General features: G+C 36.0%; 2 protein-coding genes across 2 annotated transcripts in view; both read left to right on the top strand.

Moving 5' to 3' along the window:
• The window catches only part of CCDC141 (coiled-coil domain containing 141), a 94,767-nt gene extending 90,400 nt beyond the window's left edge, over positions 1-4,367 (top strand). The window contains exons 28-31 of the mRNA XM_074144785.1: positions 1,681-1,835; positions 1,934-2,063; positions 2,160-2,325; positions 4,073-4,367. Coding sequence (XP_074000886.1) covers positions 1,681-1,835; positions 1,934-2,063; positions 2,160-2,325; positions 4,073-4,199 — 578 coding nt within the window. The 3' untranslated portion in view covers positions 4,200-4,367. The remainder of the gene's footprint in view (positions 1-1,680; positions 1,836-1,933; positions 2,064-2,159; positions 2,326-4,072) is intronic.
• A 5,753-nt stretch (positions 4,368-10,120) lies between these two features.
• The window catches only part of TTN (titin), a 249,978-nt gene continuing 235,400 nt past the window's right edge, over positions 10,121-24,698 (top strand). Inside the window, exons 1-11 of the mRNA XM_074144859.1 lie at positions 10,121-10,405; positions 12,610-12,713; positions 16,963-17,166; positions 17,867-18,154; positions 18,913-19,001; positions 19,092-19,336; positions 20,996-21,284; positions 21,512-21,664; positions 22,151-22,270; positions 23,283-23,420; positions 24,232-24,369. Coding sequence (XP_074000960.1) covers positions 12,623-12,713; positions 16,963-17,166; positions 17,867-18,154; positions 18,913-19,001; positions 19,092-19,336; positions 20,996-21,284; positions 21,512-21,664; positions 22,151-22,270; positions 23,283-23,420; positions 24,232-24,369 — 1,755 coding nt within the window. The 5' untranslated portion in view covers positions 10,121-10,405; positions 12,610-12,622. The remainder of the gene's footprint in view (positions 10,406-12,609; positions 12,714-16,962; positions 17,167-17,866; positions 18,155-18,912; positions 19,002-19,091; positions 19,337-20,995; positions 21,285-21,511; positions 21,665-22,150; positions 22,271-23,282; positions 23,421-24,231; positions 24,370-24,698) is intronic.

Genomic DNA, 24,698 nt, shown 5'->3' with positions numbered 1-24,698 from the left:
AAGGATGTAAGCTTGGTTCTCTTGCTTGAAGTGAAGCTGCAGTTCCCAAATTTCTGTGCTTCAGGTGCATGCAATGCAATGGCAGTGGCAGCTTGTGCATGCTAACTTTCAACAGCCAAGAACTGAGTTGTTTGAGCTGCAGGACTGGCTAATAGAGAGCTTAGGTGAGCAGAGCTTTGAGAAAGTACAACTCAACCTACTTCTGCTCTATATTGTGGCCTAATTCCTACAGTACATAAAAAATGTAAAAGTAGCTAAGCTTGAAAGCTTATTGCAAGTAAGAGCTCACCTAAGTAGTGGATTTATTAATACAGTGGGTGAAAATGTCTGCCTCACCATGGTGACAGTCCCACATTTGGAAATGAGCCAGGGGCTCAATATGTTTAGGTTTAGAAGTTGGGCACCTTTGTGAGACGTTGATTTTTGTTTCACAATAGCATAAAGAAAACATTTTCATCCTAAAACAGTGGAGTAATGCTGGCACAGTTGAAAGCAGTGTCAAGCTCTGTTATTTATCACACATTTCAATAAATTTCTGTTTCTGGGAAGGCCGGTGATTACTTCTGGTAAATATTATGGACACATGGTACAATTTATAGCAAAGAGGAATGAGAAGACATTCTTTATACGATAGGAATGCAAAATGTTCATTTTTGTTGTAATATATGTCTTTGTGTGTCCTTCTGTGTGTTAACATCCACTGCTTTGGATTCCCTGTGTCAACACTACTTAGTCTGAGTTTTGAGGTCGTCTTTTTTACTGTGGCCCTGGAGGTGGAATATAAGCAGAATATAAGTGGAACCTCAGGTAGCAGTACAATGGTCCAGTAAACCCAGCTTTACAGCTCATTAAGTTACATGTCACATGAAGTAATGCTTTGATTCAGTACAAACTGGTGCTCATGACTAAAATTTCTTCAAACAATTTTGATGGGTTAATTTGTATTAGCCAGGCCTTGTACTGGCTCAGGCGTCATCTGTCCTCCCACAGTTGGCATGAAGCCAGCACAAACTCAATCCCATGTGCTCTGGATATTGCAGTAAAAATGCAGTTATTAGCCTATCCTTGATCTGAATCAGATTAGTACTGGATGTTCTAGTAGTACATAGTTTCAGTATTAATGATGGCCAAAATAATGATCTTGATCAAAATGGTACAGAGGCTGCATTCTGGCCTTCGTGATTATTGCAAATATAGATCAATCTTGGTTTAGTTCTTTCAATAACTTTTTTTTTACTATAACAATAGGGAAAAAAGTGAAGAAAGATTGTGATGGACAGCAATTCACTAAATGCAAAAGTTTGCTCTCTTGACTTTGTCACTTTAAATTTGTGTGGAATATTTACATTTCCACTTTCACTGAAACACAATAATCCACATAGACTTGCCTACTACCTACACAAAGAATATGATTCTTTAGCACTACCATGAAACTAATATCACTATGCTGATGCATGAAATTCTTGGGTGCTTAATATCCATGTGTTTCAACAAACTTTATATTGTATAGGTAAACAATGTCTGCCTACTAACTGTCTTGCAAACAAGTAATCCTGAGCTCTAGGCATCAATGAAGGCTCTCTTCATCATGCAATGTGGTGAACTTTATGAGAACAGAATTTTTTCTTTAGTTTCTTTAGGTTGTGCCTTTTAAAATACAGTGAATAATTTTTTTTTCAGTACAAGGAATACAGCCAAACTTCATACATAAGTTTGGTCATACAACTCTACAAGAAGGAGAAGATTTAATCCTGCATTGCACTATACATGGAAAGCCCAAACCAGATGTCTGCTGGATGAAGGATGATATCCAAGTGGTATCTGGAGACGTCAGCGTATGTTTTAATGTTCTTGAAACATTTCTTGGGAGAAAGATAATATATTTTGGTTTATGCTACTAATCATGTCCTGTGTACGCTCTGTTGTTTTACAGATTGAGAAATTAGGAGATACCTATTACCTTTTAAAAAGAAATGTAGTCCTTGCTGATACTGGGAAATATATCTGTGTTGCCAGCAATGAAATTGGAAAGGCACACTGTTCTGCTTTCGTAACAGTGATAGGTAATTCATCCTATCAGCTGCATGTTTTTAGGCATGTTGTTGCCATATTAAATGAGCACCTTGTTTCCACTTACTAATGTACATGTTTTATTTCAGAGAAAAATAAAACCCCAGAAATTTCCACTGTAACTCAGGCTAAGTCAGAATGGGAAGATGGATACTTTTCAGAAGAAGTGAATGTCACCACAACTGAGCTAGTACAAGCCCATAACACACACTCTGTGCGAGATCAAAGGCCGGTGGCGAAACATCTCCCAGTAAGGTAACTTGCAGCTTACTCTGTGTTACACCTGGTAATACTCCAATAGCTGTAAGGACCTTAATTTAGAAAGCAAACATCAAACGTTTTTCCTAGTCTTATGAATTTTTCCATAATGTAAATGAAATGCATAATGTGTGATTGCCTTTTACACTTAATTCTTCATCAGAAGATATGCAACTGTTAGATGAAAGACCTTGTAATACAGTAGAAAATGGGCTTTGTGCAATAAGATATTTAGTTTAGTGAAATAAATTTTTTAAAATCTAGGTATCTGAATTTAGATATTAATGTAAGATTGAACAGCTAAAAGAAACAAAGTATTCCAGGAGTTCAAGCTAATAGAAACAAATGAACATGAAGTTTCAATAACAGACTATGTAAACAAAGTTTTCTACTAGGTAAGCATCTTATTTAGAAGAATAAGTAGCAGTCCTAATAGCACAGGGACAGTCATTGTTCATTAATTGATTAAAGATGAAAAAACTCCCACTGTGCAATCTCAGAAGATTAAATGAGACACCTGAAGTCAATAGTCCTTGTGGTGATTTCTTGCACAAGGTTAAATCTTGCCTTCTGAATTTAGGCTCTGAGAGACTACTGAAGGTCACGGTGCTACAACTGCCTGTCTTTTGACTAGTGTATTCAGGGATGAGAGAGTTTTTATATCCTGTGACTGTTACTAATCTGGTTTACTCTACTCTTAGTTCACCATTTCACTGGAAGCATCAGATAAGATGAGATGAAGTAGGCGGGGGTTAGGAAGAACTTGTGCACAAAAAAATAAGACTTGTCGTCAGAGGTTTTCAGTAGAAAATACCTAAACAATTCAATTAATAATATTTATTATACAACTCTGAAATTGGTAAGACTGGTTCATGGTGAAAAGCTGTTTTCATGATACAGTAAAATAGCTTTCTTTCTAGAAAGTATGTGAATCAATGTAATGCAGAGGAGGCTACAGGATTCTCATGGCTTTAAAGAAGCGATGGTTAATATGACCTGGGAAAATGGTTGAGAATCTGAGGTATTGCTGTCAGGCTAGTCTTTCACAGTCTGCTCAAAGTGTTAAGTCTATACTGGTCACATGAGGATGCATTTGTTGGCTAAAAGTGTCTGAATATTTTCTGAACTTTTCATACATAGTGAATTCTATGACAAAAAGCCATAGAAAAAAGAAAGAACAGTGTTCTTTCATCTTTAAGTTCCTGAAGTTTGTCTATCTAGGCATAGAGCAATATGTAAAAGGAAAGGAAAATTATTGCATATGTTGATTCAAAAGCTGTTCTCATGTCATCATAAGCTGCCTGCACACTTTCCCTCATGTGCAGCTGATCAAGCATTAATCCCGTATATTTTGTTCGGTTTTTTTTCTGTATTGCTGTGAGATGACAGATATTCCAAAGCAACAACAACAACAAAAAAAATCAAATGCAAGATCATGTTAATTTTACTTAGGGCACATAGAGAATTCAGTATGATTAAAACATGAAAATCATACAGAAAGGTGAAATTTCTCCTCATTTTTCTCATTCTTCTGTTCTTTATAACTAAAGTGCCCTCTGGTTATTTGTTATTGTTAGTAAGATGAGCTTGAGGATGTTTTATGTTCTGTCTGGAATCACTGTTTATTTGATCTCTAACCTCAAGACCACAGAGAACAGCCTATGCCAACCACCAGAGTGTTGCTTATGAAAAGGAATGCTGTAGCTGCCACTATTAAAAATATTAACTGACCTTTTTTAAACAGGTTTAAAGAGAAACTCTGGCTTCAAGGGGTGTATCTTGAACTTGAGAGGCCACAAGAGATTCGCTTCAATTTGGAACATGATCCTGTTCTTCTCCTGCCTGCTGCAGAGGATCAGAAAATGGACTGAACTGCACGATGCAGGGTGTTCATGTTGTTTGCTGTGTCCTTTAGTAGATATTGGCCGTGCGTGAGAAGATGAATCTTTGAGTGCTCTTCAGTTTATATCTAGGTTATAATTTGTATTTGGTTTCTTTATAAATAAATCATTAATAAAATTCAGCTGTGCACAGTGTTTATTAGATGGTGATTTCTAATTTTTTGCAGTTGTGTTCTTTGTTGGACAAATATAACAGAAGATGGTGATGGGAAAAAGAGACACTAGCCTTTAAAATTACTCATCTCCTTGGTAATTCATCAGTACCCACTGTTTTATTCTTCTACAAATTCCATCAATGCCATCAGTTCCATCAATAGTTCTTCCTACTAGCTTATATAGAGAATTCAGACACAAAAAAATGAGGACTTAAAACCAAATGAGTTTACAACTACAGAATTCTCTGGTTTGTTAAACACAGTGTTCATTACCTTATTTGTAACAGCTTTGAGACATTTTGAGGAGACCAGGCATCAAAAGGAGCGGTCACTAATAATAGCAAACCTTGTCTAATGCATGCTTAGTACCAAGAATGTCTTCAGGGAAGAGAGAGTCTTTAAGGCAGCATAATGGAGAATTCTTCTATATTGTTTCTGCCTTCAGGACTGGATTAGTGTGACACACCAGTCCAGTTCCAGTTGATACACATCATTACAGTCCAAAGGAGTGGACTATGAAGTGATACCCGTGCTAATTTCAAAACACATCCTTAGTTTAGCCAAGGACTTCCCAATGATAGAATTCCTCAAGACCCACAGCATCCATTCAGGATATAGAGAAAACATGAAGTGAAATTGAATGTTTTGGACTGTAGAGCAGTAATTAGCATGATGAAATTTGTGTCTCCATCTCTTGAATTCAGAGTCTAAGTGTCTTTTTCACTTCACACTTCTCACAGAGAGCAGATAGGGATTTAAGTAGTGTGGCATCTGTGTGCTTCATCCAGGTAGTTGTCATCTGTGCAAAACTGGTACTGAAATAACATTTTTAAGAGTTGCTTAAATCACAATGCCAAAAACATTAAACATTTGTCTCCAACAAGATGCAGGTTGGCTGGTAGAAACTTAATTTTATCTCCAAATTAAAGTACAGGCATAGAGAGGAAATGAGCTGGAAAAAATATCATGTACATGTCTTCACCTGATCACATAAATCACTTGCTTGACATTATGGAAAAGTCAATGGCATCCTGCCCACCGAAAAGTCACAAGGCTGTGTATATGTGCTCATAAATATAGTAGCTGAAGACTGAGGTTCTTGCTTTACTTATTTACCCTGTATCTGTCACAAACAGCTTTTCCCAAAATGGAATGGGGACAAATATCAAACATCTTGTGGATCCCATAAAATTACCTTTCTGATGACTCAGCTTGTCCTTTGAATGTGTTGTTTAGATTTAAAGATTTAACAGAAAATATTGTCTTTTTAACTGTAGTCACATTTAGAGGACTGACAAAGTATATATCAGACATCCCCCCCCCAAAAAATTTAAAAAACCCTAAAATGTATGTTCTTGTATCAGCTGGAATCCGTAAGTATGGCATATAAGATTTCCTATTTAAAAGCCCATTCTGTAAAAATTAAAGTGCAGAATTCAGTGCCTGCTAATCTTGATTCCTCAGCAAATTTAAGGCATTGGGTTCTTAGTTTTCCTCTTGATTGTCAGCCTGTAAGAATAACTTGAACTTTAATATTTGACATGGGCTTTTTTCCCCCCTTGATTCACAAAATATGACTTTACTCAAAAAAAAACCAAAAAAAGTTAATGCTTTTCTAAGTAATACGAGGCAAAATAGAAATCTGTATATCTGTTCTTAACTATGGTTTTCTTACAAAATAGTAGAAAGTGGTGTCTATAAAAAAAACCCCAACAATCTTCTTTTTGCCAATGAGGAGCACAGCTCCAAGTGTTCCCAGGGAATGGATCCATTACAGAAAACAGTAAGTGTGCTTATTTCGTTTCATTTTATAAATCATAGATGCCCATAAATTCATTAAAAGGTCTGCAAAATTTGTCAGGATGTATGTATCTATCAAATTCCAAGAACGATCTTGATGTTAGTTAAAATTTCTCCCCAGTATTATGATATTAATTATTATTTTGTGGAAAGAAGTAGACCAGTTAGTAGATATATTCTTTACTCAGGGTCCAGGCTTTGTTAGCAGGGCCCTGCTGTCTAAGGTGCGGTGCTGAGTAAGTAATGTTTTTATTCCTTCTTTATTCCACCTATGTAAATGTGCAGGGTGATGTATAAAGAAATAATATACAAGGTAGACTTGGGAAAAGGGTTATCTGTAAACCTCCTCCTTAGATATTTCCAAGGATATGATATGAGTGACAACTATTAACAATGAACCCTGATAACTATTCCATACCTGTTCACATCTAGTTGCAGTTGCCAGTAAGTTGTTAAAGTGAAATAGCTAAAGTAGTTTCAAAAATTGTTTAGTGTCTTAGATATCGTTTCTGCTATGGGAGCAACTGATACTGCCTCATACTTATTACTTCCTCAGTAATAAGTAAAACATTTTTTTGCAAGCAAGTTCTAGTTTGTATTGAAAAAGATTAATATATCTTGCGTAATGAGTTAAAATAGGCTAAGAGATGTTAGCGTCTGAAAAGGCTGATGCTTTTCAGAAGCCAGCTGCACCATGCAAGCATAGATATCCTTGTGACTATAATGTATTTTATAGCTTTTATTTAAGGTTCTAAAGGTCTCATTGCAAAGTACTGTTTATAGCATTTGCAGGGCAAGGGGAGTTGACAAAGGTGGTGGAAATACATTTTTATTTCAGTCAGGATTTAACAGTTAAGAGAATAATTTTTTTAGTTATTTCTAAGTTTAAAGAAAGAAGGTGGGTGGGAGGAGGGAAAGCAAATTTTTTTTCCAAATGTGGACTTTAGAAAACTGAAAATTCATCAAGGATATAATGTCTAAATACATTTTTGGGTTGTGTTTTGTCAGTTCTATAACGATTTAGGACAGCATCTTATCAGTGAGAAGTTTTATTTAAAGTAACCGAATTATTTATTTCATTACTCCCTTGGTTCTGAATATTTGGTTTGGGGGGCAGAGTGAAGTGAAAATAGTCTATGAAAGGAAACACAACAGACATTGTATAGGAAAGAACAGGACAAAGAAAGAAGGGAGTGAAGGAAAATATAAGTGGAGAAGGAAACAGGAAAGATACTTATTCTTTTTATGCAGTTTGTAAATTAGCATGTGTAGATAGATGTGTAAAAGCAGCCAGGAAAGAAAGCAGGGTTTATGCCATATTGTCTGTGCAGCTACAGCACATAGTACACTATTACTGTTTAACAAATAATGAAGAAAAGGAAAGGTTGTGATTTTTTTAAAAAAACAAATTAGGATATTCCACTCCAAAAAAGCACATTGAAAACTTGCCTAAGTGGCAGTTTGAAGCTTTCAGTGTTCAAGTAAGAATGAATTTGTCTTTATGCTCTAAAGTCTTCAGCTTTCAAGACATATTTATGTGGGCCTACTAATTTTCCTTTTGTGCAGCTCTGCTCATCAAGTCAATAGGATTACTAGAATTAATCAAAGTGAATCACATGCAAAGAGGTCGCTGGTATGCACACCACAATGTTTCATTGTGTTGAAGATTACCTGCTATTTCTTAAATGTGTTGTTGTCCTACAATGTAATACATATACTACAGTAACACTGGCAATATATAGTTTATGCTTCAAACAGTAGCAGACTGAAGCAAATGTTGAAATTTTCATAACTGTCCCCAGTCTTTAAGTCTGCCTGAAAAAAAAGTCTTTGTCATTATCTGGATCTGACTTATTTTTGATCCCAGAAGAAAGAAATAATGCCGTTTTTAACAGCAGTGTCCTTGCTACACAATACTAAGACTGAAGTCTTATTGCTTTTTATTGTGGATACACTATGTTGCACTAAACATGTTGAAATCACACTGGTTTGATATTTTAAAAATATATTTGTTGTACGTATTTAAATGAAGCATAATTTTTTCCTTGTAACTTTATATTATTGTCATCAATTGTTGACTTGACTGAAATAGAAAAATTTCAACTTCTGACCATCTCATAACTTCAAAAGTGACAGTTTGTGCATTTCTGTTATTTATAAATTATCATGTGTTCATAAACTTGTTCGTTGTTTGACTTAGACATGGTCATTAAGCTGGCTGCATTTATTAAGCCTGTGTTTTTTCTCCAAGTTTGATTTTTCACTGAATATTTAAATGTTCAACTACAGAGAAAAAATGGCCATCTGCTAATTTAGCAAGTCTCTATTTAGGATAAGAAATTAAATACCCTTTACACAAATTTCTTTGGACATTTTGTGTCTTCTAGTAGAAGCTAACTTCTCCTCCCTACTAACGTGTAAAGTTGCATTCATTATCGTAGTAAGTCTTATACAGAGAGATTAGGCGCTCTGATATCTACTTGTGACACAAAGTTAAAAATAAGCCATAGTACTCTGACTTTCAACCTCTGTGAAATTCCAGATAGTACCAACATAGAGACTATTCTTTCAGTTTCTGTTGCTGCTGTTACTGCTGCGTGCCAAGAGGAGCCACAAACTTGACACCTTATGGGATGGGTAAATTAAAGGGCAGATCAAATTTCTGAAGTAATTTTATGAGATCACAGCAATATGTCCTTTCTTGTTTCTTTCGGATCTGCAACATCTAGTATAATACCCCCTTGCAGGAATCATAGTAGCGGTATTTTCTCTCCTTGGCATTTTCTGGAGCCTCCTGCTGGAGATTTCCTCCAGATTTTTTTCAAACACAAGTGCAGCTGATAGTACAAAACTCCAGCCTGTGTTTAGTTCTTTAGGTATCCTCAGAGGGATACTTTTCAACATGGATCTTGGTAACAGCAGACTGAAGTCCTCCATTTACCAAAACAGCTGAGCACGTGCTTGACTTTAAGCACATTAATAGTCTTATAAACCAGGCATGTGCTTAAAGAGTTTGGTAGTTATGCATTATAAATACTCCACTTCATAAGAAAAGAAAAGGATTTCTGAATAAGAAGGCAACAAAGAAAACAGGCAGATGTGTTGTGGCAAAACACCGCCCATTCCAGTTATAGACAAGAGTAGTTTTCTAACTCTGACCTCTGGTTTGGAGGCAACTAATCTAATGGTACAATTAGCTGCATAGGGTGACGAAGCTGAGCTAATGGATGTTCACAAACTAATATGTTAGTCTGTGGATGATTAACTCTGTGGTCTGCACAAGGCCTCCACAGGTCTAGAAAAAAGCAGACTTTAAATCTGCTTTTTTAGAAATTACAATAGTTGTCTGTCTTAATTTACTTTCACAAAATTTATATTTCTGCACTTTGTATGCCATTGTTAAGCTTAACTGCTTGGAACATCCAACAAAAAATTGTGAAGGCAACAAAAAAGCCCAACAAATCTCCAATCTATATATTACCAAATATAATTTTAGAATACAAAGATATGGAAAAAAAATCATTTAAACTGTATGCTAATAGCATGCAGCCACATGTCTGAGCTCAGCTTACTTATTTAGTCTTGTGATTGACAGATGCATTTGGTAGCTTCTTGGGTGTTTCATATGAAAGAAAGTAAGGCTGAATCTCACTGGTATAACTACTGCTGACTTGTCCATATCCTCTGCTGAAATGCTTCAATATTACTTTCTTTGTCTTGTGCTTATGACAGGAAATTTGCAGTGGCTTGAAAACTGCGCATTATTAACCACATTGAATTATAAATCAAAATCTTTGGAACAGATGATGTTTCCTCGGTGAATCCTTTTTGTGCTTCCAAAATTAGCAATGTCAATCAAACCAACAGGTGGTGTATGGTTGCACAGAGTGGATCCCCTCTCACAAGATACTTTCTTTTAGGAAACCAATCAGAACTGGCACTGACATGATGAGGCAGACCTGTCAGCAGAGCTGGGGTATATAAAGCAAAACAACTATGTTAGCACTTCTGAGCAGTCGTGCATTCCCCGCCTCGCCTCGGGTGTAGGGATTGCAAAAAAACAAAACTACACTGTCAAGACTGTGTAGTTTTGTTTTTATGATTAGAGGCTCAACAATTCTCATGCTGGGATTGTCTAAAAAATCTTACTCTGGATAAGGACGTCGTTCAAGAAGATTTCGTTGGGCTTAGCCCACTCTTACAGGCACTTTGAGAGATCAGGTTAGTAGCATCTTTCTGCTAGTGTAATGAGTATTTTATCAGTCATTAATAATCTTGATATGATCTGTTCTTTATAAATTTGCTCACAGGGGGATATAGGTTTCAGAGCATAGACATGGAGCGCTTAAATTCTCTGGCTAGATTATGTCTTAAATTTCTGGGAGTAAATTTTGATAACACTCAGCAAAAAGTTTTTCCAGTATATTTATTGTTGAAGATTATATAAATTTAGATTTGAAAAATGTATGGAAACATCTGCTTAACTTAAAAACTCCTTTCTGTTGGGAGTGTTCAAGGTTATGCTACTGAGAGATAAACTGAGAAGCTCCAAGAATAGCTCTGATAAAATGCGTATGGTATCAGCTAAGCGCTGATGACTTTTTAAGGGAATCAACTGCTAAGGTGTCAGTTACATGGCAGCTCTGGAACACTTGTCTGCTGTCATTCATAGCTGGGAAGGTTATTTCTGGAACATGACATTTCAGATGCATACTTTCAATTCTAATTCTAAAAAGCCTTATAAGATCAGATCTTCACTGAAATTTGTCTGGACAATGTAATATATAAACTTTGTGTGAACTCAAAGGCAATTCTACTTAATTATATGATTTCCAATCTATTCTGGAGTCAGGAAATTACATATATATAAGCTTTCATAATGTTTAATTATATTGTGAGATTATTTCCATATACTTTAGCTGAGCTTCAAAACTTAGTTATAACTGAAGTAGATCTTAGTGAATTGCATGTGACAGATATTTTTCTCCATCTCACTTTCAGAAAACTAGGTTTTCGTTACAATGAAATGCTGGTCATTTCTTTCTAATTTGAACTGATTTCCCTCTGCCCTCAAAGCTGAAAAGCTTTGGTAAAAGGCTGTTCCTCTGTCAACTGAAACAAGTGTCTGGATAACCACTAAAGGCAAAAAAAAGCAGCTCAAAATTCCAATACAATATCCAGTTCTGCCCTTATGCACCTATTGTATGTAGGCATCAGGCACTATTTTTATTGAAGAAACTCATGTAATGAAGAATTTTCACCCCTTTGAAAGGTGGCATAAATTTGTCTCATAGTGAAAAAAACTTCACTTTCTTGTTAATTTTTAAGTTAAGCCTGGGACTGCCACAAAACCAGGCACAAAAGCTAAAGTAATCAACAGTAAATGTGTGAGTAAGATTGACTTGAAAAGATCATGGGGTTAACTCTTGTTTAGTAAGACATGACATACTCTGAGGGGAATTTTTTTTAATGAGAAAAATTTTAGCATTAATAGATGTGTGATGCTATTAAGGAGATTCTAAATAAATTTTAAAAACCTGCACCATTCAACATCAGTAAATAAATATGTTCATGCAAATATAAAGTACTCCTGATACAGAAGCTTATCTAATGGCAGTGTGCTATTTCAAAGTAGGGTCTTGTGGCATAGGAAGAGAAAGCAAACTATTTTTCTTTCAGATTTCACATGGATCTGCAGTTGTTCAAACCATCAGTGTCAGTGGCTACCTTATATCCTAGCTCACATTTCGAAGGTGGCTGTTTTCTTGTATTCAAAATTCCACTGAGATACTCTTTAAGACAAAGTAGAATTTTATCTGCTTCTTTAATGCTAGTATGCTTCTGTGTAAAATGAAATTATTCACTACTTACAGACTGCTTTTAAAAGAGCCTCCTGGATTTTCTTTTTTTTAATTATTAAAAGCTAAATAGATTGTAGACCTTCACATCTTTTTCAGTTGCTACTGAATGACCTAGTTGTCTTTCCACTGGAGAATGTAAATGTTTTGCACTAACAAAATATTTTCAGATAATTCAAAAAATTTTTACATGGAGATTATTTTCTCTTTAGGCAAAGGAGATTAATCGACAAATAGAGGCTAGATAGAGGCAAATAGAGGCACAAGGTCATGCAATGAGTCAAGCAGAACTTTGTCTCCTGCTGCATACTTTTAATGCCAAATCACAGCTTCACTAAATATAACAGTTTTATATCCAACTCAGCCAAGTGTGCCCTAAGAGTAATATGCTATACAACTTTGTCAAAACCTACAGTTTTCACATTTCACCAGGTCAACATGATTTAAAACTGAGAAGAGTAAATAGTTATGAAAATAATTACCAATATTCTTAAAATCTAGCAAGAAGGATGTGTGTATAATAAAAATTTCACCATTGATATCTAATTATGTTTTTGTTGCTTTCAGAGTGCCTGTAAAGATGACGACAAAAGCACCAACGTTTACGCAGCCATTACAAAGTGTTGTGGCACTGGAGGGTAGTGCCGCAACCTTTGAGGCTCATATTAGTGGTAAGGTTTTGATTCATTCTTGCAAGACTGATTATTTTTGGTAATGTTTATGCTCAGACAACGATAACGCTTTTTGTGGATTATAATCTGATCTGAATGGGTAAAGATCAGTGTTGAAATGTGAACTATATTGACATCATACGGTACCGATCGGCGCTGTGAGGTGCTGTCAAATATCCACAAACATACTGCATAAGGTTACAAGGCTTTCCAGGCAACAGCCAGTCATCCTGCCAATGAAACTGGTGTCTAATTCTTGTGTATGTTAGAATCATCAAAACAGGGAAAATAGCATGAAAAGTATATAGATAAAGAAACATACTGTGCTAACGTAATCAGGGAACTTCATATGGGTGCAGAGGGAATAATCTTGTTTGGATGATGATCAGACAGAATGAGGAGTCAAGGTGCAAAAGGCAAGGCATATGCTAGTTCTTCATTGACCTAGTGCTTAGCCTTACTGTGATTAAGGCGTATTTCTACCTTCTGTGCCCTTGAGTTTACTTGATTCCAGAGTTCTGGCAGGGGGATTAAAACTACAAAATCTAGGTCCACTGAAGAGAGTAAAAGACCCTCGTTTGCCAGATAGTAGATGTGTATGGCGATCATGATGGTAGTACAAGACTAGATTAATATAATTCGTTGATGCAATTTAAAGATGCCACATAATTTTAAAGTATAGTTCATTTTGCCAGTCTGTGTGCTATTAAAGCACCCTGTCTTGTGCAAAATCCCATGCAAACCCCCAAGATACCAGATAACCAACACCCTGTTCTAAGAGTGCCTCTGACCTCGGCAACGAGCAAGGAGAAATGACATGTGTTCCTGCTGATGGATTTATATTGTCTTACAGGCATTAGCAATGTGATGATCCACATACCGTAAAACACTACCCAGATGCTCTGTGACAGGTGCAAACACATGATCTGTCCAGTTATAGAGATCTCTGACATCTATGGTCCCCTGTGGTTCATTCCTTGGCCCCTTTGGATAACACTGACTCTTACAAGGTTCACACAAGGTGTTTGAGCATGTCCTGTAGTCTACATCCATGATATTTTTTCATGCCTTACTCTGTTGTTTGGCCCTCTGCTCTTCGGTTAATTACCCTAACCTCCTCTTGTCTGTTCACTGTAAATTTTCTGTGAAAAGTTTCTTTCCACTGATGATTACAATACTTATTATCACAAATACATAAATAGATCATCAAAACAAGTCAGGATGCTAATATTATGGCTCAATGTGTAATTTTGGCTATTTTCATTTGTGTGAGATCATGGATTACTTGGGAGGGGAACTTGATTTCTTACTAAGAGGAGATACAGCAGCTTTTCTAATAGCATATGCCATATTTGTATTTTAGTCCCAAATATCATGTGAGGCAATCATCTGATAACTTTTATTCACATTGTGGTATTCTGGAATATCTTTCCTGCCCCAAAACCATCCACCAACATTGACAGATCTGACAGTGGCTTGAGATTTAGTTTTCCTAATGCATAAAAAATAGGAAAGTTTCATTTCTTGAACTAATTGCATAAATAGTTGACTATATAGCTTAATTTTGCTACATTTTCTGCCCTTCCTGTCATAAATTATTTTGAATTTGAAATTCAGACTTTCTGTTTATCTCTATAATACAGCTTTTTTTTATATGCAAGTCAAGTATTAATACAGAGCTACATTTCGAATGTGAAGAGTCCAGTTAATCTAAGCATACCAAGAAGAGCTTAGCAACCACCTGAGATGCAATTTTTCAGTCTGTAAACTAGGAAAAATGAATTGTACTGTTGCATCAGACTGTGAATTAAGTTCCACATTACAAAGGTTTGATATCAGGCAAAAATACTCAGTACCTCCCTCTGCTCAGAAAGCGCAGAACATACAAACCTTGTAATGCCAGAGCAGTGAGGCCATCATCACAGGGGAGCCCTACTGGGTGAGCAGTGACTGAGGGGACATGAGAGAGCACATCACTACCAAGAAGGTCTGTAGTGCTGCTGGCATTAGAACTGTACCCATCCTTATGTCTCCACAGTACTGATCAAGTATTGAATTTGTTCATAAATAACTAACCTGTATTCTGCTTAACTTTCTTTGGACGAATATTTTCAGGTATTACCCAATGCAAGCCAGCCTTTACACCCTGCATATTGTTCAAAGTAGGACATAGATTGTACACAGGTTGGCAGTTCCTGTCACTCATGTCATTGTCAGGACAATCTCATTCAATTCAATTCAGTTACTAAGCAGTGAAGTTGAGGAACTTCAGGTTCATTTTCTTCGTTTTGACAATAAAGTTTGATAAAACTCAAGGACAGTTTTACAATGAAAAAGAATGTCCTAATAATTAATACTCAGATCAGTGCAATTTGGCACGTATAAAAGTAAGTCCTTACTCCATATACTCCAGGAAAAAATATTTATAATGTGAGGTAGATCTTACCTTTAGGTCTGTGGTATGGATCTACCAGTGTACTAGTAAATTTGTGAAGCTGAATTTCTTTTTAATATGAATTTGGGCTCAGATTTTCAAAATGAGTTCTAACTTTGGATCCCTTGAACATACCAGTTTGAGACATTAAAATAGACTCCATTTTAAAAAACGTAGGCCTTGTTCAACCTACCACACAAACCCTCGTGTTTGCTAATCATGCTGCACCAAGAAAATAAATTATTTTGGCAATGTTTCAACGAATTCGCTATTGACAGCATGATTTTTGGTTGCCTGGCTTAAAACATTTTGAAACTGATTTGCACAAATGTTAGAGATATAGCTCAGGATGAAATCAGTAGGATCTGCTGGATGCTCTATATTTGTGGTGATAACACCCAAGTTGTCCTATACCAGTAGTACAAAATTGAATTATATCAGCCCCATCAGGGCTGTTTGATAACTTCCATCTGTGAAATTAACAATGCTTAAATGTACTTTTACACTTTTGATTTTTAATCCTCTCTAAAAATGGCCACATTCTTTTTCTCTCTGTGTGTTTCTGTTTTACATATATCTAAAAATCAGTTTTTCAGCTATGAGTAAAATTTAAAACTTTCCTATGTGAGTCTGGCGTGACTGCAGACAACCAGTAAAAGCTTCAATCTATGTATCTCCTCTTTCATTTTAGTGCCACAGAGCCATATTCCTGGCACATTAAACCCCCAAATAAATAAATTATTTTATAGGAGGGATACACTAGAAAGGCAGAAGAATTCTGTGGTCTTGGGATTTTCCAAACCACAGAGAGTGGAACTGGGAAAATTAGAGCAGCCGTAGGAAGCGCAGTCTCAGATGTCATTCCTGAGCCCCTGTGCAGTGCAATTGGTGATTTGGCTTGAGTGGAGAAGCACATAAAGTAAATTTGCAGAGATTTTCATTTTGCAGAAATGGTATTCTAGGACTACAAAAAGACTTTGAGCTGGAATTGTCTCCTTAAATTAGCTATTCTCCTTATGTGGCTCATATAAAAATTTTACCTGTTCCTCAAATGGATTTCAGTTGCTCAATGAAGTTGGCTGAGTAGAACGCTAGGAAGAGAATTTCCATTAGGAATGTAAAGTCACCATTTAAAGCTAAAAAAGCCAGCTGTAGTTATAGATGAAACTCTTCTGACCAAAAAGGTCTTATTCATGATCCTGACAACTAAAGAATAATATATTTGAACAACAGAAGATCAGCTGATTCCAGCTGACTGCTTTCCACCAAACTCAAAGAGAATTCACTCCAGAAAAAAAGAAACAAACCCCCAAAACATTAATAGTATTTGATGTTAATGTCTATAACAATGATTTTTTTTCTAAAATTATTTAGTGTTAGGAAAACTACTTAACTTGGCTGGAAGTTCTGATTTTTACTTTTTCTCCAAACTATTGGGCTGGATAATTTTGTTAGCAATACTACTAAGATACCAGCAAATAAATGAAAAAAAAATACCTCGCATGCATCAATTCATCCCCCTCATAATTTTGAACTTTTATTCCTCAACAGGACTGCCAAACTCTACAGTCCACTCATTATTCAAGTGATTCCCTAAATGCAGTAGCCTATACAGTTGTCCTATTGCTCTGTGTATTTTAAAGGCCTTTCCAAAAAGGAAACTCCTTTACCACTGTGTCACTGGACGTATAATCCTAGGCCTGTGCCTCTGCCCTTACACTTCACTATAATTGTAACTAGCAAGTATTATGGTGATTTTGGATATCTGGCATTTCATAACATCTTAATCTTTTTCTGTCATCCTTTTTTCTTTAGGTTTCCCAGTTCCTGAGGTGAGCTGGTATCGGGATGGCCAGGTTCTCTCTGCTGCAACTCTGCCCGGTGTGCAGATCTCGTTTAGTGATGGCCGCGCTAAACTGGTGATCCCCACCGTGACAGAAGCAAACAGTGGAAGATACACCGTACAAGCCACCAATGGATCTGGGCAAGCAACTAGTACTGCTGAGCTGCTTGTCACAGGTATCAAACAGCTAAAGCCGCTAGCAATGAGAGAAAGTGAGCAATAGCAGAAGCGTCACAGATAATGAAAAAAGTTTGGATTTGTGGTAAATTCGAAGCAAAGAAATAGCAAAACAAATTATTTTTCCTAAAGCAGTCTAGAATTCAGCATATATTCTCACCAGTAATTTCTAACGGTGTCCTTTACATCTTAACTGTGTAAAGTTTAATCTTGTTCTTATAAACTCTTAATGACAATTACAAACTTCTGGGTCAGCCCTGTATACTTCTGCTGATCTGTTACATTGGCTAAATTCAAGCTACACATAAAAAAAGGATAAAGTGCTACAGGATGGAGCCCTTAATGATATTTAATGATGTAAATGATATTTAACAAAGTAACTCTCATAAAAGGCCATACCCAAGAGACTGCACTTACTAGCTATGGGTATAATCAATGTATCTCTAATTCTAGAAACATTTGCAATCATGGACATAATCAGAAATATCAGAAATTTTAAACACATGAAAAAAGTTATGGGTATTTGCATTTTGGCAAACCATCTCTTAATGTTTTGAACAAGAAGGTAGTACCATCTGTGAGAAGTATGTGAAAGAGAAATATATCTTGTGGACTTCTAGTAATGAAAATATCCAGCCCTTACAGTTCTTTTTAACAGCCATTATTTTTATTCTATTTATTTCTTCAATAAAACTGTAGCTGGAACAGCACCACCAAACTTCTCACAACGACTACAAAGCATGACTGCAAGACAGGGAAGTCAAGTTCGACTTGATGTGAGAGTGACTGGAATCCCTACACCTGTGGTGAAGTTCTATCGGGATGGAGTAGAAATCCAAAGCTCCCCCGATTTTCAAATTTTACAAGAAGGAGACCTTTACAGCTTAATAATTGCAGAAGCATATCCTGAAGACTCCGGTACCTATTCAGTAAATGCCACAAATAATGTGGGACGTGCTACTTCAACAGCTGAATTGCTAATTCAAGGTAACAGAGATGAAGTTACAAGCCATGAAAATAAGAGAGCATTCATTGTTGTAATGGTACAATACACACCACTGCATCAAAGTTATATCATTAGGTTCATTTATAACTTCTTTCTCAAGGGTTATTAACTTACTGTGAAGAAATAGTGTTGGTGAAATTTACCAAAGATTTTTGTCTGAGAATTTAAAAGGACTTTTTCTCCAGAATGAGTCTTCTTTAATCTGAGGATACAGTAGACAGAAATAAATGTGGGGTACTTTCAGTTGTTCTCATTTTGTTCTGTAGATTTCTCAAAGCTGTATTTTTAAGCTGTCTTTGATAGAATAGATATGTTATACTACACAACTGTACATGGTCTTGTAAATGAGCCTGATAAGAATGAAGACAGTTCTTAGGTAGAGGAGAATTATAGCAGTGAATCATTCTACCAAGAGCAGTCTTGATTGGACTTCACATCAGTCATGCTTCTAGACTGTGTAATCATTTGAGATCCAGGACTGATTGTGAACAAAAATGTGGTTTGGTTTGGTTTGTTTGGTTTTTTTCCTAATGATGCCGTAATGCAGAAATGTTATTTCAACTGTTTTCACTATTGTGTGTCTACAGATACTGCAAGAAAAGGAGACGGTTGCTTAATTCTTTCTCTGTTGTTTATATACATTTATATATAATTGGAATTGACCATTCTTTTATTTCTGCAACTGCTTTTTGTTTGTTGCCATATGCAATTCTCCCAAACATGTTTTCTTTTCCAAAAGGTGAGGAAGAAGCCGTCCCTGCTAAAAAGACAAAGACAATTGTTTCGACTGCTCAGATTTCACAAACAAGACAAGCCAGAATTGAAAAGGTATATTTTTCAAAACCAAAGCAGGTAAGGTTAAAATGCAGGTGATTACATCTACAGTATCTCAGACTTCTTTTCTTGATTTCATTGTAGAAGATTGAGGCCCACTTTGATGCCAGATCACTTACAAGTGTTGAAATGGTCATAGAAGGTGCGACAGCCCAACAGCTCCCACACAAAGCACCTCCACGAATGCCTCCTAGACCTACATCAAAATCACCGACCCCACCAATAATTGCTGCAAAAGCACAAATGGCACGACAGCAATCACCATCACCTGTTAGACAATCACCATCACCTGTAAGACATGTCAGAGCCCCAACACCCTCACCAGTAAGGTAAACTTATTATTCTTTCAGACAAGATTGCTTTTTGAATCACTTTCACTCAGCAGTAATGCTGTAGAATGAGAGCATAGTACGAAATGGAAGAAGGTACTGACTTAATACTGGCTGAGTTTATTCTGTCTGTGAGCTATAATGTGCTATATTTGCCACTGCTATAGAAGTGCGTGCTTCTTATGTAAATTTTCTATCCCATATGGAAGAAAATCCTTTAGACAATAAATCCCATTTGATTGCTCTACATACAGCTGTAAGTAGCACTCAAAGCTCCAAGTTCATGATGAAAGAGAAAACAGTAGAGCGCTTAGCCCTTGATTATTTTAGATGAACAGAGAGAAGAGTAATGACACTGATGAGTGTCAAACAATGGAAAGATATGTAAAACGAACATGAACACATGTTCTATGTGTGCTGGTAATGACTGCAGAAATAGTGTTTTGAAGGTAGGTAAGACAAATGTGGTTATAGAAAGATGAAGTCTAGCTCTGCTGCATAAAGAGGGAAAGTGAGTGATTTGAAGAGCAGGGCTCGTGGTCTGGGGCACCCCAGGATGTCTGTGCTGAGAGACAAGTAAAGAGAAAATTGCTTTGGAAGTCCTGCAGTTTCAGCATCCTGAAGCACCAGCATCATGGAATGTCTCCAAGGTGAGTTCTTGGAGGAGTCTCATTTAAATTGCCAGAGCTAGGTATGCTGGTGAATTTTGCCCCATTGGGAATAACTTGCAAGGACAAGAACTAAGGAATTGATAGTAACTAGCAGTAACTAACTGCATAGGTGAAAGAATAATTCAATAGTGCCATCTAGAGTGCATATGGAACTAGGAATTCGTACTCCCCTGCTAGTCTAACTGATTTTTGACATACAACACATTAGAAAATAAATCTAGAAATTCATATGATACTGCTGCCCCCTACTGCTGCAATTCGTTAATTCTATCTTGGAAATACAGCATTAAAAAGTTGCTCTCAGAGAAAATCTAAGTAAGAAAGCCTGCTAAAGCATTTTGAGAAATGCTTTAAAACTCTCTCCTAGGAATGGAATTGAATTTTTGGAATATCAAAATTTAGAAACTAGCACTTTCCAAGTGGCTACTAATTTTCTGGCTGCAATTTGCAAATATAAGTATGGGAAAAAATATAGGCCCTGATCAGCTTGCCTGGAGGCTGACATGGAAATGAGATGTGGTGCAGGAGCAGATACAGTTATGTTGTTGCTAGGTGGCTACCACATGCTATTTTTACAAAGAGGGTTAGACTAATCATTCACAACCCATAAGCCTTTTATGTTATTCCTATTAGGAGAATTAAGATAGAGCAAATGGAAACTTATGGTGTATTTTTATATTTTAAATATATGTGCTTGAGAGGAATGCCCTTAGACACGTGCCCTAATTTGTCTTTGGAAATCTAACTAAGCTATGATAAAGATGTGTTACAGTTATGAGTATGACAAAAACACATATTAGGCATAATGTTAAAAATAGGTAAGTGTAATTTACAAGTACAACACCTCAAAAACCTTCTTAAAATCAATCTACAAAGTACTGAAGATACCCTAAAGGGGACGTGAGTTCAAGTTCAGGCCAAAGTTGTTTATATAATTGTTGTTATATGACACTATATTAATTATATTAATACTTTATTTTTTTATTAGGTCAGTTTCTCCTGCTGGAAGAATCTCCACCTCGCCTATTAGACCAGTGAAATCTCCATCTCCAATCCGTAAAACACATGTAGTGACAACAGCTGGGGCCGAAGTCCTTCCTCCTTGGAAGCAGGAAGGATACACTGCAACCACAGAAGCCCAGATGAAGGAAACGAGAGTATCTACAAGTGCTACCCAAATCAGAACTGAAGAAAGATGGGAAGGGAGATACGGGGTCCAAGAACAAGTTACCGTTAGTGGTGCTACTGCTGGTGAGGTTGCAGCTGGTGCTAGAGAGGTAAAGTCTATTTTAAGAATTAAGGTTTTGCTCTATGTGTGGGCTCACCACTGCTGAATAGATCTGCTAAATGGAATCTCAGAGGCTGTGTATAAAACGTGTGTGTATCTGCTGTTGAGAGAGTTCTGCTGCAAATGCTTCTTAGCAACATTCTGTCTCTGTACTTGTTGTGTGCTTCTGAATGTATGAAAAACATGAAAAAATGTCTTTTGATGTGACTAATATAGGTGAGAAAGGACAGTGACAAAACAGCAGCTGTTGCTACGGTTGTTGCTGCTGTGGATCAAGCCATGGTGAGAGAACCAGCTCCAAGTGTTGTAGAGCAAACTGCTAAAAGGACAGCAATGACTGCAGTCCACGTTCAACCTGTTCAGGAGCAGGTAGAAATAGAACACAGACATTCTATGAGTTCCCTTTTATCTCTTCATCCCACGTGCAAGCAAGGCATGATTCACCATGAGGAATTAACAAGATATTACCCAGTGCACTGCAAAAACATGCATGCTCTTCCAGAGCATCTGGACTGTAAAGGAATGTTCTTGGATCACTTATTCTATTGCTTTCCATCATAGCAGGATTGAACAAATTATTCTTAAACTGTTTTTAAGTTTAAGAATGCCTTCTATGAAAGTGATCCTTTATTACCCCTTGTCATTTATTTTCTAACATTATTCTTACACTGATGAATTTTTTTCTCTAATATCTCATTTATCATTTCCCCACTAGCAATGAAATAATTCTCCCTTAGAATTTTTCCTTCCTTTGCATTCCTGTTTTATTTTTCCTTCTCCTCTTCTTTTGATGATCAATTTGTTAAAATGAATTTTAAGGATTTGGTTTTTTTTGTTTGTTGCTATAAAAATCAGGTGAGAAAAGAGGCAACAGTAGTAGTTACCAGTGATAAAGCAACAAAACAAACAGTAATATCGAGAACTAGAGAAGGAATTGTTACTTCACAAGAACAAAGGCACATCTCTCGTGAAAAGGTGAATACAGATGTTACCTATGATTGTCATACCCTACCTTCTTCAAATAATGTCTCATAAAAAAGACAAGCCTATGAACAAGGCAAATGGCATTCCGTAATATAATTTTTTCTTTTATATGTGTTCACTCTTCTAGTTTACACTGCTATCATTCTCCTATCTCTCCTTGACAATGACTGCATTTCCTTTTTTCTTTCAGTTCCATCTTTAATACCTAAGAATGTGGTAGATGAATTTGCAAAACATTAACTTAGAAAAAAAATCTATTTTTAATATATTATATGGTGATTTGCTAGATAGTATTCTCAATCATTTAAGGAATTGACATGTAGGAAATACCTCCTAAATTTTCCATTTTTTTCCTGATTTTGTTTCTAAGCTTGCCATTTGTAGCCTGCTTTATTTGTTGGCAGCACAGTGGGTCACAAAAAAGGAGGAAAAACTCATTCTGCATTGAAATAAATTTTGAAAATACTGATGACTGATTGGAATTCAGATGATTTTAGCATGTGCTTTATCAGACAAATGTGATTTAATGGAAGACCAGCTTTTATAGAGAACTGTTACATTTGCATTCTAGCTGAAATGCATGAGGAAGGAAGTGTAACCTATCTTTGAAATACTGAGAAACAGAAATCCACTTGGGCAAAAAATTACATGTTTATGTGCAGATTACATCTAAACTTCTTGGCAAAGTAAAAGTTACCTAAAATTTGTTTTTAATATCCTACACTTTCCCAAACTGATTACTATGCAGGGCAGTTTTCTTCTGATCTTAGTATTTTATTACTGCTTTCAGTAGCAAAGCAAGTATTTTTATGCTAAATGTATATAGATTTTATAAAAAGTCTATTTATGTTGTTGTTGTAGTTTCCAGACTAAACGATTCAGAATTCCAGAGTTTTAGATTTTTCCTCCTTTTGCATCCTCTTTTCCAAATGTATTGAAAAATCACATATCTTGTATTTTTAAACAATATATCATTTAAACTTCTTTATTTATAAACATCTAGGTAAGAAAAGAACCAGAGAAAACTCCAGTACCCACAGTAATAATTGCCAGAGACAAAGCCGAAGAACAAGAAAGAATATCAAAAGCCAGAGAAGAAATATCTACCAGACATGAGCAAGTGCACATTGCTCATGAAAAGGTAAATAAGTGTTACAGATGTTTAGTTCATTGTTATACTCTAATAATTTTACAGAACCTCTTTCTTCATCAAATATGCTACGTAACTTTGTTCTGCTTCTTTATGAAGAGAAGGTTATGAAATGAAAACTTTAATAAAGCAAGATATTCCAGATATAGGCCCAACATTGCAGGTCTGGTTCTACTGACTTCATAGCAGCTCTGTCTACAGAGAAAGAATGCAGCTGCCTTTCCTTTGAGCATTATGGCTTTTATTTCCACGGTACCCAGAATTTCATCTGATACTTAGCATCTTTTGCTTTTTGTTTGAAGGTAGATTTGTGAAGACAAATTGTAAAGGTTATGTCTTATGATATATTTAGGTGTAAAGTTCGATTTAATGAAGTTCATATTTGTGTGAGAACTGAATGCATCTGCTAGACCATATTGTGGAACCATTGTTTGTTGGAGTAAATGATTAAATAGTTCCATCTACTGACGGGAGCAAATATTAACTCAGTAATACTCATTTTTACACAAACATTTTCTACAAAACTTAATGATATATCACAGTTAACTAGGAAGTTGGAAGGTTCTTCTCCAATTCACACACAGATTAATGCAATATGTTGATGACTTTGATTCCACTTTGTTCAGCTAGCATATAAAGTAGGCTGTAACTTGGTTTGTACAAAGGAATTATTTCATTTCTCAGGTAGTTTTTCTCTTATTGATGTACATTCTGAAACCTTACCCCACTTTCCCGAAAAGCTGTGTAACTTTGACAACAGGCATAAATGATTACTATTATTTTTCTTTACCATAAAAACTAGATAAGAAAGGAAGACATGAAACCGTCTGTACCTAAGGTAGTAATTACCACTGATAAACCTAAAGCACCGGTCATAATATCGAAAAGTAAAGAAGGAATTGCTACCAAACAAGAACAAGTGAGCATAACCCATGAAAAGGTGAAGCACTATTACAACCATATTTGTTTTTTTATCCTCTCTTCTTTACAAACCTTTTGTGTCCCTCAAAAAATACTAACTATACATTCCAGGCTCGTTTTTTTCTAAGATTTATTCCAAACTTACAAACTTTTAAAACTGCTGCTAATTAGACTATATTATTCCATCTCTATCTTTCTCTCCTAACTGTTTTCATTAATAGAATGTATGTAATTCCCTTCTGACTTACCTTTGGAATGAACTGACTGACTCCTGAGACATATTTCAGCTTTTTTTTTTTGAATATCATTACTTATATTTAAATAGGTGTCAGAGTGCAACAGTACTTA

Source organism: Numenius arquata, chromosome 3, assembly GCF_964106895.1.
Source record: "Numenius arquata chromosome 3, bNumArq3.hap1.1, whole genome shotgun sequence".
In the NCBI taxonomy this organism is placed as follows: Eukaryota; Metazoa; Chordata; class Aves; order Charadriiformes; family Scolopacidae; genus Numenius; species Numenius arquata.
Note: the sequence above shows the minus strand (reverse complement) of the source record. Positions and strands in the feature narration are given on the sequence as shown.